The 13,996-nt window shown below is 45.2% G+C and overlaps 1 protein-coding gene across 4 annotated transcripts in view; it reads left to right on the top strand.

Moving 5' to 3' along the window:
- cc2d1a (coiled-coil and C2 domain containing 1A) overlaps window positions 1–13,996 on the top strand; it is a 99,128-nt gene that overhangs the window by 8,248 nt on the left and 76,884 nt on the right. For 3 of the 4 annotated variants that reach the window (XR_011588549.1, XM_070867302.1, XM_070867304.1), the window contains exons 2-4: window positions 2,795–2,933; window positions 7,756–7,868; window positions 12,947–13,033. Coding sequence is in view for 3 of the 4 variants with exons in the window: in XM_070867302.1 (XP_070723403.1) it covers window positions 2,795–2,933; window positions 7,756–7,868; window positions 12,947–13,033 (339 nt within the window). In the remaining variant the exon portion in view is untranslated. The remainder of the gene's footprint in view (window positions 1–2,794; window positions 2,934–7,755; window positions 7,869–12,946; window positions 13,034–13,996) is intronic. The other variant, XM_070867303.1, reaches the window with a different exon arrangement.

Below are 13,996 nucleotides of genomic sequence, written 5' to 3'. Positions count from 1 at the left end.
TAATCTGTCACCATTCAGATAATAATCTGTGTCTCTGTTTTTACCACCAAAGTGGATAACCTCACATTTATCCACATTATACTTCATCTGCCATGCATTTGCCCACTCACCTAACCTATCCAAGTCACTCTGCAGCCTCATAGCATCCTCCTCGCAGCTCACACTGCCACCCAACTTGGTGTCATCTGCAAATTTGGAGATACTACATTTAATCCCCTCGTCTAAATCATTAATGTACAATGTAAACAGCTGGGGTCCCAGCACAGAACCTTGCGGTACCCCACTAGTTTTCAATTATGTCTTTTTAAAAATATTTTGCAGTACAGCCATAGTTAACTGCGATTACATTGAGACCTGGGTTGTGGGAGAGCAACATAAGCGCTTTTGGCTTGCATTTACTTAGACAATGCAGGCAATCTTCTTTTAATGTCAGCAGTGGCTCAGTTGGTAGCACTGAGTCAGAAGGTTGTGGGTTCAAGTCCCACTCCAGAGAAATGAGCACAAAAATCTAGGCTGACACTCCCAGTGCAGTGCTGAGGGAGTGCTGCACTGTCGGAGGTGCCGTCTTTCGAATGAACCGAGGCCTCGTCTGCTCTCTCGAGGTGGATGTGAAAGATCCCATGGTACTATTTTGAAGTCGACTGGTGTTCTCCCCGATGTCCTGGCTAATAAGTATCTCTCAATCAACATCACTAAAAAAAAAAAAACAGATTATCTGGTCATTATCACATTGCTGTTTGTGGGAGCTTGCTGTGTGCAAATTGGCTGCTGCGTTTCCTACATTACAACAGTGACTACACTCAAAGTGCTTTATTGGCTGTAAAGCACTTTGGGATGTCGTGAAAGGCGCTATATAAATGCAAGTTCTTTCTTTGAACCACCTTTACCGTGGGTTCACTGGTCTTGATGGACATGTGCCCGAACTACTGGTATCGTGAAATAAATTGAAAGCAGCTGATGCTATCACTGCCAGTAAAGGCTGTGCAACAAACTGTACAACAGGTTTACCGGCCCCAGGAAAACAAGGCACAGTTAAAAATGTTTTTTTTTTAGATTAAAAAACATTCTATTGAGCTTTCTACATTAACATTTGGATAATGTCTGAACAGAGTATATTAAACTTTGTAGCACTGAGGTGAAGTAGTGAGGGATATTTCAGATATTTCATCCTTGCTAAGGAGTCGAAGAGTTATTCAGCTGCCTGGGCCCTAAGCTCTGGAACTCCCTTCCTAAACCTCTACACCTCTTTCCTCCTTTAAGACGCTCCTTAAAACCCACCTCTTAGACCAAGCTTTTGGTCATCTGCCGTAATTTCGTCTGATGTGGCTCAGTGTCAAATTTATTTGTTTTGAATTATAACACTATTGTGAATTGCCTTGGGATGTTTTACTATGTTAAAGGCCCTATATAAATAAAAGCAGTTGTTATTTTCCTAAATAGGCCGCAAGTTATTTTGTATGGTTAAGGGGTAGGTAAATAGTGTATATAGTTATGGATGGGGGTCTGGTCTTTTTGTGTGTTTGTACGGGTTTGTCGCTAGTGGTGGGATGACTTTGAGATAATGAGTATTGCAGGAGACGCAGGCGTCCTCTGCGTACTGTAGCTCGACGACAGAGCTTGGAGTGGTCTTGGACCTGGCCTGGAGACGGTGCACATACAGAGGCTGAACTCTAGGACATAGTCGACGTATTTACTGAGGTGTACGAGAGCATGGGCCTTGCGCTAATCCGTAAGACAAAGGTCCTCCACCAGCCTGTCCTCACTGCATAGCACTGCCCCCCCCAAGTCATCAAGATCCATGGCGCGGCCCTGGACACCACGGACCACTTCCCATATCTCGGGAGCCTCCTATCAACAAGAGCAGGTATCGACGACGATGTCCAACACCACCTCCAGTGTGCCAGTGCAGCCTTTGGCCGCCTGAGGAAAAGAGTGTTTGAAGACTGCCACCAAGCTCATGGTCTACAGGGCTGTAGTAATACCCGCTCTCCTGTATGGCTCAGAGACATGGACCATGTACAGCAGACACCTCAAGTCGCTGGAGAAATATCACCAACGGTGTCTCCGCAAGATCCTACAAATCCCCTGAGAGGACAGGCGCACCAACATCAGCGTCCTCATCCAGGCCAACATCCCCAGCATTAAAGCACTGACCACACTCTTATCAGCTCCACTGGGCAGGCCACATAGTTTGCATGCCAGGCACAAGACTCCCAAAGCAAGTGCTCCACTCTGAGCTCCTTCACGGCAAACGAGCCAAAGGTGGGCAGTGGAAATGTTACAAGGGCACCCTCAAAGCCTCCCTGATAAAGTGCGACATTCTCACTGACACCTGGGAGCCCCTGGCCGAAGTCCCCCCTAAGTGGAGGAAGTGAATCCGGGAGGGAGCTGAGCACCTTGAGTCTCATCGCCGAGAGCATGCAGAAATCAAGCGCAGGTAGCAGAAAGAGTGTGCGGCAAACCAGTCCCACCTGCCCCTTCCCTCAACGACTACCTGTCCCACCTGTGACCGAGACTGTGGCTCTCGTATTGGACAGTTCAGCCATCAAAGAACTCAATCAGGAGTGGAAGCAAGTCTTCCTCATTTCCGAGGCACTGCCTATGATGATGATTGCAGGAGAAACAGCACATTCAAATGTATGATCTTTTATTCCCCTTTCTCTTCACTGTTTCTATTGATGCCAATACAGTAAATAAGCCGAGTGAAAGCACTGATTTAATTGTATTTTATATGGAAATGCTGTCCGTCTGTGTTATAGATCACTAAGTTCACAGGAAGTGTGTGTTTTCACAGCTTGGGTTACTGGTCGACTTCTCACCGGAAAGTATGACGATGGACGCGAGCGATGGTGACAATGATGCTGATTTGGAAGCAGAACTGGCAGCAATCATGGGAGAAAAGCCAGCTTCCAGAGGAAAACCAAAAGGAAACGGTATGTAATGTATTGCCTTCCTCTTCGCCAAAACGCAGTAGATTCTTCACCCTTTCTAAATGTGAAACCGTATTGCAGATTAGGGCACATTTCCTATAGTCGTCGCAGTTAGGGACATGTATTCAGAGACCTGTCATTGTGGGCAGTATTTAAACTTGATTAGTAATGATCTCCAGTTTCTTTTTGCTCAGTGTGAGAAATCATTACTTGGCTCTTTTAAAAAGAGAGACAGAATGGGCTCAAAATTGCAGGAGTTGCTCTGTTTTTTTTTGGAGCAACTTGATTTTTCTGGAGTATCTTAAAAATCCATATTTTGCACATTCAATTTGCGCCAGTGTAAGTGAGTTAGTTAGGATTTTTTTTCGTTTTTTTTTTCAAAAGGGGGTGTTACCAGCCACCTACGCCAGTTTTGGCCACTTTGGCCAGCTAATAGTTACTCCAAACTAACTTAGGCCAGCGTATGTGGTCCCTTGTGAAAACCCTTGCGCAGAGGTAAGAAATCAGCAGGTAGGTACATCGGAGGCCAGCAGAACTTAATAACGACTAAAGAATATGAATAGGATCAAACAGCTATACAGGACATCATTTGACAAACTTCGCAAAGTTAATTTACTATACAACAGAAGCATTCATGGAAGCTTAAACTACAAAAATAAAAGTAAAAGATAGTTGAATTAAATTGCTCTATCTCACAACTAATTTAAAGAACTATTTGTTTGCAGTGATTATACTGGGCCAAAATTGAGCCCACATTATCTAAATAAAGTCTACTTCAATTTAAGATATTCTGTGTTCCTCCATCACTTATTTTCTTCTTTCACAATAGCACCAGGCAAATAGGCTTGACAAATAGTCACCACTATTCACAAGAGACAAAATATATTTACATTTTTCAAAATATCCAAATAAAAAATAGAAGTAAGTCAGTCCTACCCTACTTTCATCTTCAGTCCGGGAAAGCAGAGGGCCGGCCTGTGTGGTAGGCCACTCGGCCTGGGATAGGGGCGGGACACACCAGCAGCCGGGATGATGTTGATGATGATCGGGTCCCACGCTTAGCACGCACACTGAGAGGCAGGGGGCAGGAGCTACTGCGCATGCACGAACACTTCAACACGTATGTGCAGACGTCCCAGCACTGCTGCTGCGCGAAGACCTGGGAGAGGCCGGACAGCGGCCAAAGTGAGGTGCTATTTATTTATTTATTTATTTATTTATTTTTCTTCCCCCCCCCCCCCCCCCCCCAGGCGTACTCTTCAATGCAGAAAAGCGGCACCTCTCCAGTGAGTGCGCTGAAAAAAGGGGTGGGCCAATTTTGAGCCCATTGAGAGGATGTGCCATTCAGTTTGAAAATAGTAACCAGCAGGACTGTCGAGCAAAGAAGCAGCAGTTAGACTGGGACTAAAATGGCAGCACAGAACCTGAAAGGAGCTGTAGATAAAATAATTCTGGGCCTTAAAACTAAATTTAAAAAATGAAAAGACTTGCATTTATATAGCACTTTTCACGACCACCGGACATCTCAAAGCGCTTTAAAGCCAATGAAGTACTTTGGGAGTGTAGTTGTAGCCTGGGTACTCACGCACACCAGCGCCTGTCCGCCTTCCCTAAACAGCACAGCTCTGCAACTAGCACAGCTCTACAACTCTCTTGTTGCAAAACTAAACAGTTAAATCAAGTGCACCCTAATCTGGGGGACACTCCAAACACTTTAATGCCCTTTTTTTTTGTGGGTTTTTTTTTGGGTACTAAAACATAAATTTTACAAGTGCCCCCTATAAAAGGGGAGGGGGACACTAAAACCGGCAATAAAAACAAATTAAACTTTAAAACATATAAAATCAAATTAAAATTTGGTTGCCAGGGGTGATGATGCACCCCAGTCCCTCCGGGGCCCACCTCTCGCGGAAGGCCGCTAGTGTACCGGTGGACACCGCGTGCTTCATCTCCAGGGACATCCTGGCTCGGATGTAAGCGCGGAAGAGAGGCAGGCAGTCGGGTTGGACGACCCCCTTGACCGCCCACTGACTGGACCGGCTGATGGCACCTTTGGCCGGCCCAGGAGCAGTCCTACGAGGAAACAACGGATCTGCCTGGGTTCGTGCCAGGAGCTTTTCGCGTGTGAGGTGAACGTGATAACCGCGACACTACAGAAACCGCTGCACAGTTCTACAAACCTGTGAGCATCCTCACAGGAGCATACATTACACTACCCCTCTCATGACAGTGTGAGGGAGTTGAAGGATCTTGACCCAGTGACAGTGAAGGAACAGCGCTCTGGCTACAAACCAGGATGATATGTGATTTGGAGGTGATGGTGTTCCCAGGAGGTCTTTCAGTGATCGGGTAGCAAAGGAGGCATCTGCCTTCCAGGTAACTTGACGGAGTGCACCTTGTAGATCCTACAGCCTGCTGCTGGCCGCTGTGTGCCAGTGATAGAGGGGTACGTATTGTGTCCAGTGGCACAAACCAAGTAAACGGCTCTGACCTGGGTGTTGTTGCAGCTGCGCCCATCCAAGCAAGTGATGAGTAATTCTGAAACTATCCCAATTTGAGCCTTGTAGATGGTGGAGAGGGACTCGGAGAAAGCTGGTCATCCAAGGACCCAGCCTCTGCCCTGCTCTTGTGACCAGTGTTGATATGTCTGGTCCGGTTAAGTTTCTGGCCAATGGTGACTATGGGAGAACTAAAGTTCAAGGGACGGTGACTTTCTCTTGTTCAGGATGGCCGTTACATGGCGCTTTGTGTGGTGCAAATTTTATTTGCCACTTGCCCATGGCACTATTGGAAGGAAAGCTTCTCTCGGTGTCCTGACCAAAGTATGTCCTTCGCTCAACACAACCAAAAGCAGATAATCTCATCATTTATCTCATTGCTGTTTGTGGGACCTTGCTGAGCACAAATTGGCTGCCACATTTCCCTACATTGCAATAGTGACTACACTTCAAAATGTTTCATCGTGTGTGAAGCGCTTTAGGACATGTAATCCGCTATATAAATCCCAAGTGATTTTTTCAGATGACTAGAGTCTCAGCCTTGTGTTGGGAGAATAAACAGTGTTCAGTTATGGTAAATACACAGAATCTCCATATAGTTCAGTGCGGTTATACAAAACCAGTTTGGTTTATGCATCACTATTTACATTTTGCTCTTCACCATTTTTTCCACCACGTTTTATAACTTATTTCCTGTCTCTTATTTTGAAATGGCCTCTCTCCCCACCAAACAATTTCCTGGCTAATAGGAGAGGCATACATCCTGTTCCCTCACCTCTTCCAGTTTTCCTGCTGGAAAGTGCTGCAAACCTGATGCTTATTGACTGGAATTCTTTCTTTTTTTTAACTTAAAATGAATCTGTTTTCCTCCTTTCACCTAGTCCTCAGATGACCAGGATGAGATTTGGTGCAGTCTGGAATCTATATTCATTGGATTTAAATGTTATTCCTTACTACAAATATTTACAGTCAGGGAAACCTTGCATCAATTTCCTTAAAATGTGGTCCAGACCAGCTGATTGCAGTATCTCTAAGCTGTGTAATTACTCACAACCAAGTGATAATCCCACATAAAACCTCTCTCCACTTCTTGCGTTTGAATCATGCTGAATCCTATCCAGCAGGACATGACCTAATTAATACAGCAAGTGACTGCTCATGTGCAGGAGGATAAAAAGGAACTGTCATATCACATCATGTCTTGCTAGATGACTCAACCATACCTCCTGGCACTTTGTACAAGCAATGCAGTTGATGCCATTCACAGAGGTGTATTTTTGTTTCTCTTGATTGCTGTGCTGAATCGGCAGAGAGATGTTAGTACTGTACACAAAAAAAAGAGAGACTTGAGTTTAACAACCACCGACCGTCTCAAAGCGCTTTACAGCCAATGGAGTACTTTTTGAACTGTGATCACTGTTGTAAGGTGGGAAACGCAGCAGCCACTTTACGCACAGCAAGCTCCCGCAAACAGCAATGTGACAACCGGATAATCTGTTTTTAGCGATGTTGACTGAGGGATAAATATTGGAAAGGACACTGAGGAGAATTCTCCTGCTCTTCTTTGAAATAGTGTCACGGGATCTTTAACATCCACCTGAGAGGGCAGATGGGACCTCTGTTTAATGTCTCATCTGAAAGACGGCACCTCCAACAGTTGAGCACTGCACTGCAGTGTCAGCCTAGATTTATGTGCTCAAGTCCCTGGAGTGGGACTGGAACCCACAACCTCCTGACTCAGAAGCAGGAGTGCTATCCACTGAGCCATGGTTGACATAGAAATAAAGCACTTATTCTACTTTCGGTGTCCGCATAGAGTTCTCCCAGATCAGGTCGACTGTGGACTGTGTTTTAACACCATATTTTTTCTTGCCCTCAGCAGTCGTTATTACTCTGCCAATTTGCTGCAACAACAACTTGCATTTATATAGCGCCTTTAACATAGTAAAACGTCCCGAGGCGCGATCAAACAAAATGCGGTGCCGAACCTCATGAGATTTTAGGACAGGTGACCAAAAAGTTTTAAGGAGCTTAAAGGATGAAAGTATCAATTGGTACTGAATTGAGAATAGTTTGCACTTGGGGCCCACTAGGAATTTGATTGAAACTACCCTATACTGCTTTCAGTTAGGACCATTAGATACAGCGGAGGTGTCAAATTTTCATCCCAATGTCTTTGCTGGACTTGAATGCTGATCCCAAAAGTGCAAGGAATGAGCTCAGGCACAGTGTAGTTCTATCAAGCTTCTTGAGTGGGGAGTGGAGTGGACAATACAACGGGTTACTTTAAAAAGAAATGTAGTCCTGACAAGCCTTCTGTTTTGTAGCCCCACTCCCAATGGAAGATATTGAGAGAATGGCAGCTCTGTGCATGAAGGACCTTGATGATGAAGACAACGATGATGATGATGATGTGGATGATGACGACCCAGACTTGATGGTAAATATAGTTTTGAAAAAAATGTTAAAATGCTCCCTGCCCTACTTTCACTCAATTTTCTCCAGCTTGGAGAGCGATTTAAAAAAAAGACTTGCATTTATATAGCACCTTTCACAACCACCAGACATCTCTCAGCACTTTACAACCAATTAAGTACTTTTGGAGTGTAGTCACTGTTGTAATGTGGGAAACGCGGCAGCCACTTTGCACACAACAAGCTCCCACAAACAGCAATGTGAGAATGACCCAGATAATCTGTCTTTGTTATGTTGATTGAGGGAAAAATATTGGCCCCAGGACACCGGAGATAACTCCCCTGCTCTTCTTCAAAATAGTGCTGTGGGATCTTTTACGTCCACCTGCGAGGGCAGACGGTGCCTCGATTTAACGTCTGATCTGAAAGACGGCACCTCCGACAGTGCAGCACTCCCTCAGCACTGCATCGGCCTAGATTTTTTTTTTGTGCAAGGAGGATTGTGGAGCTCTCTGTGACCTGAGCACTCAACACGCAACCAAAAGGCAGTGCTACTACTGAGGCTTCAGATGGGAAACCAAACTTTTGAGAAGTTGCTGCTTCAGCGGGAGAATCTTATTCCTAACATGAGAACTGACAAAAGTCCATAATGTCAGATTCGGGTCCTTCACCATTGAAATGTGAAGTAAACTAGGTCACTGTGCCTGCCTACTATTGTGCCTGTTTTTCAATAGCATTATGTAGTAACTGGAGACTTGCAGAATACAGTGAAGGCATCTTGCCTTTAATGGGACTTGAATAGTGCGCATCTGATTTCACATTCACATGTAGATGCCTTCACAAATGAAACCTGAGGCCTTGTTGGTGTGACTGGCTCTGTAACTCGCATGCTATTTTTTCATTAAGACACAAAATACCTAAATACTCCTTTACATCCCTGTCTTCATATGGAGCTACTAACTGCAATACTTATGTGCTTTACAAGTCCAAGAGTTAAATATTTAGTTCGTTTTTTTAAAAATTACCGGTTGGACTTCTCTGGTCCGGAATCATCCGTGGTTCGGCATTAGCTGGGCCTGAGGGAGAGGAGGTTTTTTTTTTAAGTTTCAATTGGCTGGAGCGGCTATCAGTCAGTGAGTGTTCAACAATTGGCTGGAGCAGTAGTCAGTCAGAGAGTTTGGCGATTGACTGGAGCGGCCCACAGGCTACCAGCACACGTACGCACACGGGAGCCCACGCGCTGTCGACAGGTACTGGTAAGCGTGACCTCCCATGGTTTAGAAAATTCTCTGTTCCAGCACCAGTCAGGTCCCGAGGGTGCCGGACCATAGAGGTCCAACCTGTACTAGTAAGGCGGTTTGTATTAGTGTTTTGGACGTATTCATACACATTACTGCCAAGCTCCTTTGTAACGAACTGTTGCAATACATGTTTGTAATTTAAGGGAGTTCTTTCTGCAGCTCTAGATACAGAACCATGGACAATTTGGGGGCCGGGGGAAAGGAGGAGGGTTTGGAAGAACAAAGATTGCTCAACAGCCCGATGTGGCAATATAGTGGGAGTTTTTCACACTCTGGAGACACGTTTGGTGCCCATTTCTCCCTGGACTTGTTAAATCAACCTCCCAGTCCATCGCCATAGCCATTCTGTTGCTCACTATCCCATCTGTCGTCATTCTTTCCACAGCTGCTTGCTATCCTGTTCCTTTAATGTGCACTGTTTTCTTAGAATCATAGAATAGTACAGCACAGAAAGAGGCCATTCGGCCCATCGAGTCTGCGCCGGCTCGTTCGAAAAGCAACCCAGTCAGTCCCACTCACCTGCTCTTTCCCCATACTCCTGCAATTTTTTCTTTGAGTATTTATACAATTCCCTTCTGAAGGAAAAAACTTTGCAGGGCTACGGGGAAAGGGCGGGGGTTGGGACTAGTGGCGAGCCGGCGCGGGTTCGACGGGCTGAATGGCCGCCTTCCGTGCTGTAACCATTCTGTGATTCTATGATAAGGATGCTATTGAAACTGTATCCACCACCCTATCGGGCAGTGCATTCCAAATCCTAACTACTTGTTGAGTAAAATACGTTTTTCCTCATATCGCCTTTGGTTCTTTTGCCAATCACCTTAAATCTGTACCCTCTGGTTATCGACCTTTCAGCCATTGGAAACAGTTTCTCTTTATTTACTCCGTCTAAATCCTTCATGATTTTAAACACCTCTGTCAAATCTCCTCTTGGCCTTTGTTGCTCCAAGGAGAACAACCCCAGCTTCTCCAGTCTATCCACGTAACTTTATTCCCTCATTCCTAGAACCATTCTAGTAAATCCCTTCTGTAGCCTCTCCAAAGCCTTCATGTTCTTCCTAAAGAGTGGTGCTCAGAATTGGACACAATACTCCAGCTGGGACCGCACTAGTGTTTTATATAGGTTTAGCACTTGAGGTCATCCAAAACTTGGCAGTCGTGTCCTAACTTGCACCAAGTCCCGCTCACCCATCACCCCCTGTGCTCACTGACCTACATTGGCTCCCGGTTAAACAACGCCTCGATTTCAAAATTATCATCCTTGTTTACAAATCCTTCCATGGCCTCGCCCCTCCCTATATCTGTAGTCTCCTCCAGACCCACAACCCCCCCCCCCCCCGAGATATCTGCGCTCCTCTAATTCTGCCCTCTTGAGCATCCCTGAATATAATCCCTCAACCATTGGTGGCTGTGCCTTCTGTTGCCTGGGCCCCAAGCTCTGGAACTCCCTGCCTAAACCTCTCTGCCTCTACCTCTCAAGCTTCCTTTTGAAGATGCTCCTTAAAACCTACATCTTTGACCTAGCTTTGGGTTATCTGCCGTAATTTCTTCTTCTGTGGCTCGGTGTCAAATTTATCTGTTTTGTTTTCGAACACTGCGTTGGGAAGTTTTACTGCGTTAAAGTTGCTATATAAATAAAATTGTTGTAGCATAACTTACTGGCTTTTGTACTCTGTGCCTCTGTTTATAAAGTCCAGGATCCCAGATGCTCTGACGAAACGTTAACTCTGCTTTCTCTCCACAGATGCCTGACCCGCTGAGATTTCCAGCATTTTCTGTTTTTAATCCAGATTCCAGCATCTGCGGTATTTTTGCTTTTGCTTTATTAACTGCTTTGTTTTTCTTTCTTTCTTTCTTTCTTTCTTTCTTTCTTTCTTTCTCTCTCTCTCTCTCTCTCTCTCTCTCTCTCTCTCTCTCTCTCTCTCTCTCTCACTTCTATCTAACATCTTTCTCTTTCTGCTTGACTGCTTCTCTTTTTTTTTTTAAACATCTGCACATTGCTCTCCCAGGCATTACTGATGAATAGCCTTGGCTCAGTGGTAGCATTCTCACTTCTGAGCCAGAAGGTTCTGGGTACAAGTCCCACTCCAGAGACTTGAACACCACAGTCCAGATTAACACTTCAGTGTACCACTGAGGGGAGCGCTGCTCTTTTGAAGGTACCTTCTTTGGGATGTTAAACCGACAAAGCCCTCGGGTAGGCAGAAAAGATCCCACGCTTTTCGAAGAAGAGCTGGTGTCCTGTGCAAAGTTTATCCCTCAACCAACACCACTAAAACTGATTGGCTGGTGGTGATCAGATTGCTGTTTGTGGGATCTTGCAGTGCACAAATTGGCTATTGTGTTTCCTACATTACTGTGGGAAGATTGAACCTGCTGGATGTCGTAACCAATCTTTGCTTCCAATGTTCCCCCCGTCATACATTGAGTATTCCCACGACTTCAAAGTTCTTGCCTTCAGTGGTTAATTAATAGTTTGATTTCTACGGATGAAACCGAAGCCCTGTCTCTCAGGTGGACGTAAAAGATCCTACGGCACTATGTTGAAGAAAGAACAGAAAAGTTATCCCCGGTGTCCTGGGTCAATATTTATCCCTCAGTCAACATAACAAAAACAGATTATCTGGTCATTATCACATTGCTGTTTGTGGGAGCTTGTTGTGCAAATGGGTTGCAGCGTTTCCAACGTTACAACAGTGACTACACTTCAGAAGTATTTCATTGGCTGTAAAGCGCTTTGAGACTTCCGGTGATTGTGAAAGACGCTATGTAAATGCAAGACTTTTTTTCTTTATTACAACACAGTGATTCACTTCAAAAAGTACTTCATTAGCTGTAAAGCGCATTGGTCATGAAAGGTGCTATATAAATACAAGCTCCCTCGCTCGCGCGCGCCCTCCCCCCTCCCCCCCAGGCCGCGCTCTTTTTTTTTCTCCCGAAGGAATCCGGATTTGACTCTCCCATAAAGCATATAGTAAACAGGATGTAGGACTGAACTGTCCCTCGGGTAGGTTTATTGAGTAATCTGAGTGGGTATATAAATTCATTGCCCTGTCGGCTCAGGAGCGATGTGCATGAAATTGCTCTGCAACTTTGTTTGGGTTCCTTTTCCACAATCTCAGCAGAACAGTGTGCACCCATTACCCAGAGCAAATCTCTCAGCTCTCAGGGGTTTCATATCTACTAGTGTTTACTTAAAAATGTGTTAGTTTGAAGTTCTGTTGCGCGGTCATGGCCTGCAAGAATATCAGCAGGCCGGGGCCATCAGAGGAAGCAGCGTGCGGCGGCATATCACTGCAGGAGGGCAACGGCTGCGAAGCCAGGTCGCTGACTGCTGTGCGGACAGGCACAGCAGGAGGGCGAAGGAGCAGCAAGAATTTGTAGATGGAGGTGACCGGGGCCCAGGAGAGGCGTGAGTCTGGTGCCCAGAAGAAGCGACGGCCCAGGGGCAGCACGGGTCAGCCCACACTGCGATATGTGTGCGCACTTGTCCGTGCAGCAGAGCTGGTCTCCAGTCGTCTTGGTTAACCCTTGCCACCGGACCAAGACCTAGCTCTATCAAGTTCGTGTGGTGGCTGGTGTGCAACCGCCACCACACGTTAAAAAAAAATCCACGCACAGGCAGCTTCCACCCTCCAAGATGTAGTTCGGGATCTGGAATATTAGGTCCTTTATTGAAACACCTGTCAACTCATTCATTTTTGGCGTGGAAGCAAGTCATCCTCGATACGAGGGACCGACTATGATGATTTTTTTTCGAACGCAATAATATTTTGACTGTTTTAATAAAGGTATTGCTTTCCTAGGCTGAACTGAATGAAGTGCTTGAGGACAATAGACAGAATGAAACATCCCCTGCAGAAAGTAAACCCACTCTTGACGCAATCCCTCGGGTAGGTTAAGCCTCTTCTCCACTGTCATTTAAAAAAAATCTCTCGCTATGTTTCTTGCAGTTAACTCTCTTGATGTTGGCATTGTAAGTAGTGCATTTTATTTATTTTGTTCCTATCCTTTAAAGAATGACGCATTCTACCCATGGACTTTGCCAGTCCCCAAGTGTTCTCTCTCGTTTGTTCTTGACATGATGTTTTAAGAGGAAACTCAGACCTCCCTAGATTAGGATCTTTCATTTAATGGCATGTATAACTGCGACTACTATATTTGGGAGTGGAGCTCATAAAATAGAGTTGGGATTAGTACAAGAAGAATAAAGGGAAAGGTTGGAAGAGTTTTATTTTGTATGACTGATTATTGGGATATAGAATACATTACAGTGAATGTCATGGGTTCAATAACCAAAGCATTTAAGAAGAAATTAGATGATCACTCGAATAAAAAATATCAGCAGATATGGGGAAAGAGTAGAGGAATTGGGATTGGAACAGATGGGCCAAATGGGCTCATTTGTGCTGAAATTTCTGATGTTTGCTTCTCAGGGAAAATGTGATGGATTTTCCAATTCAGGACTGCATGGCTCCAGCACTCCCAGTTGGACAATATGCACCCGTTGCTTCAGAAGGAGCTCTCCTTATTGTCCAAGTGACTTCTACATAAGAACATAAGTAATAAGAGCAGGTCATACAACCCCCTCGAATCTGCTTCGCCATTCAATAAGATCATGGCTGATCTTCGACCTCAGCTCCACGTTCCTGCACTATCACCATATCCCTTGATTCCCCTAGACTCCAAAAATCTCTCTCTCTCAGCCTTGAATCTATTCAGAGACTGAGCATCCACAGCCCTCTGGGGCAGAGAATTCCAAAGATTCATAACCCTCTGAGTGAAGAAATTCCTCCTCATCTCAGTCTTAAATGGCCGACCCCTTACCCTGAGACTAACCCCTGGTTCTAGACTCT

The sequence above is a fragment of the Pristiophorus japonicus genome, chromosome 24, assembly GCF_044704955.1.
Source record: "Pristiophorus japonicus isolate sPriJap1 chromosome 24, sPriJap1.hap1, whole genome shotgun sequence".
Classification (NCBI taxonomy): Eukaryota; Metazoa; Chordata; class Chondrichthyes; family Pristiophoridae; genus Pristiophorus; species Pristiophorus japonicus.
Note: the sequence above shows the minus strand (reverse complement) of the source record. Positions and strands in the feature narration are given on the sequence as shown.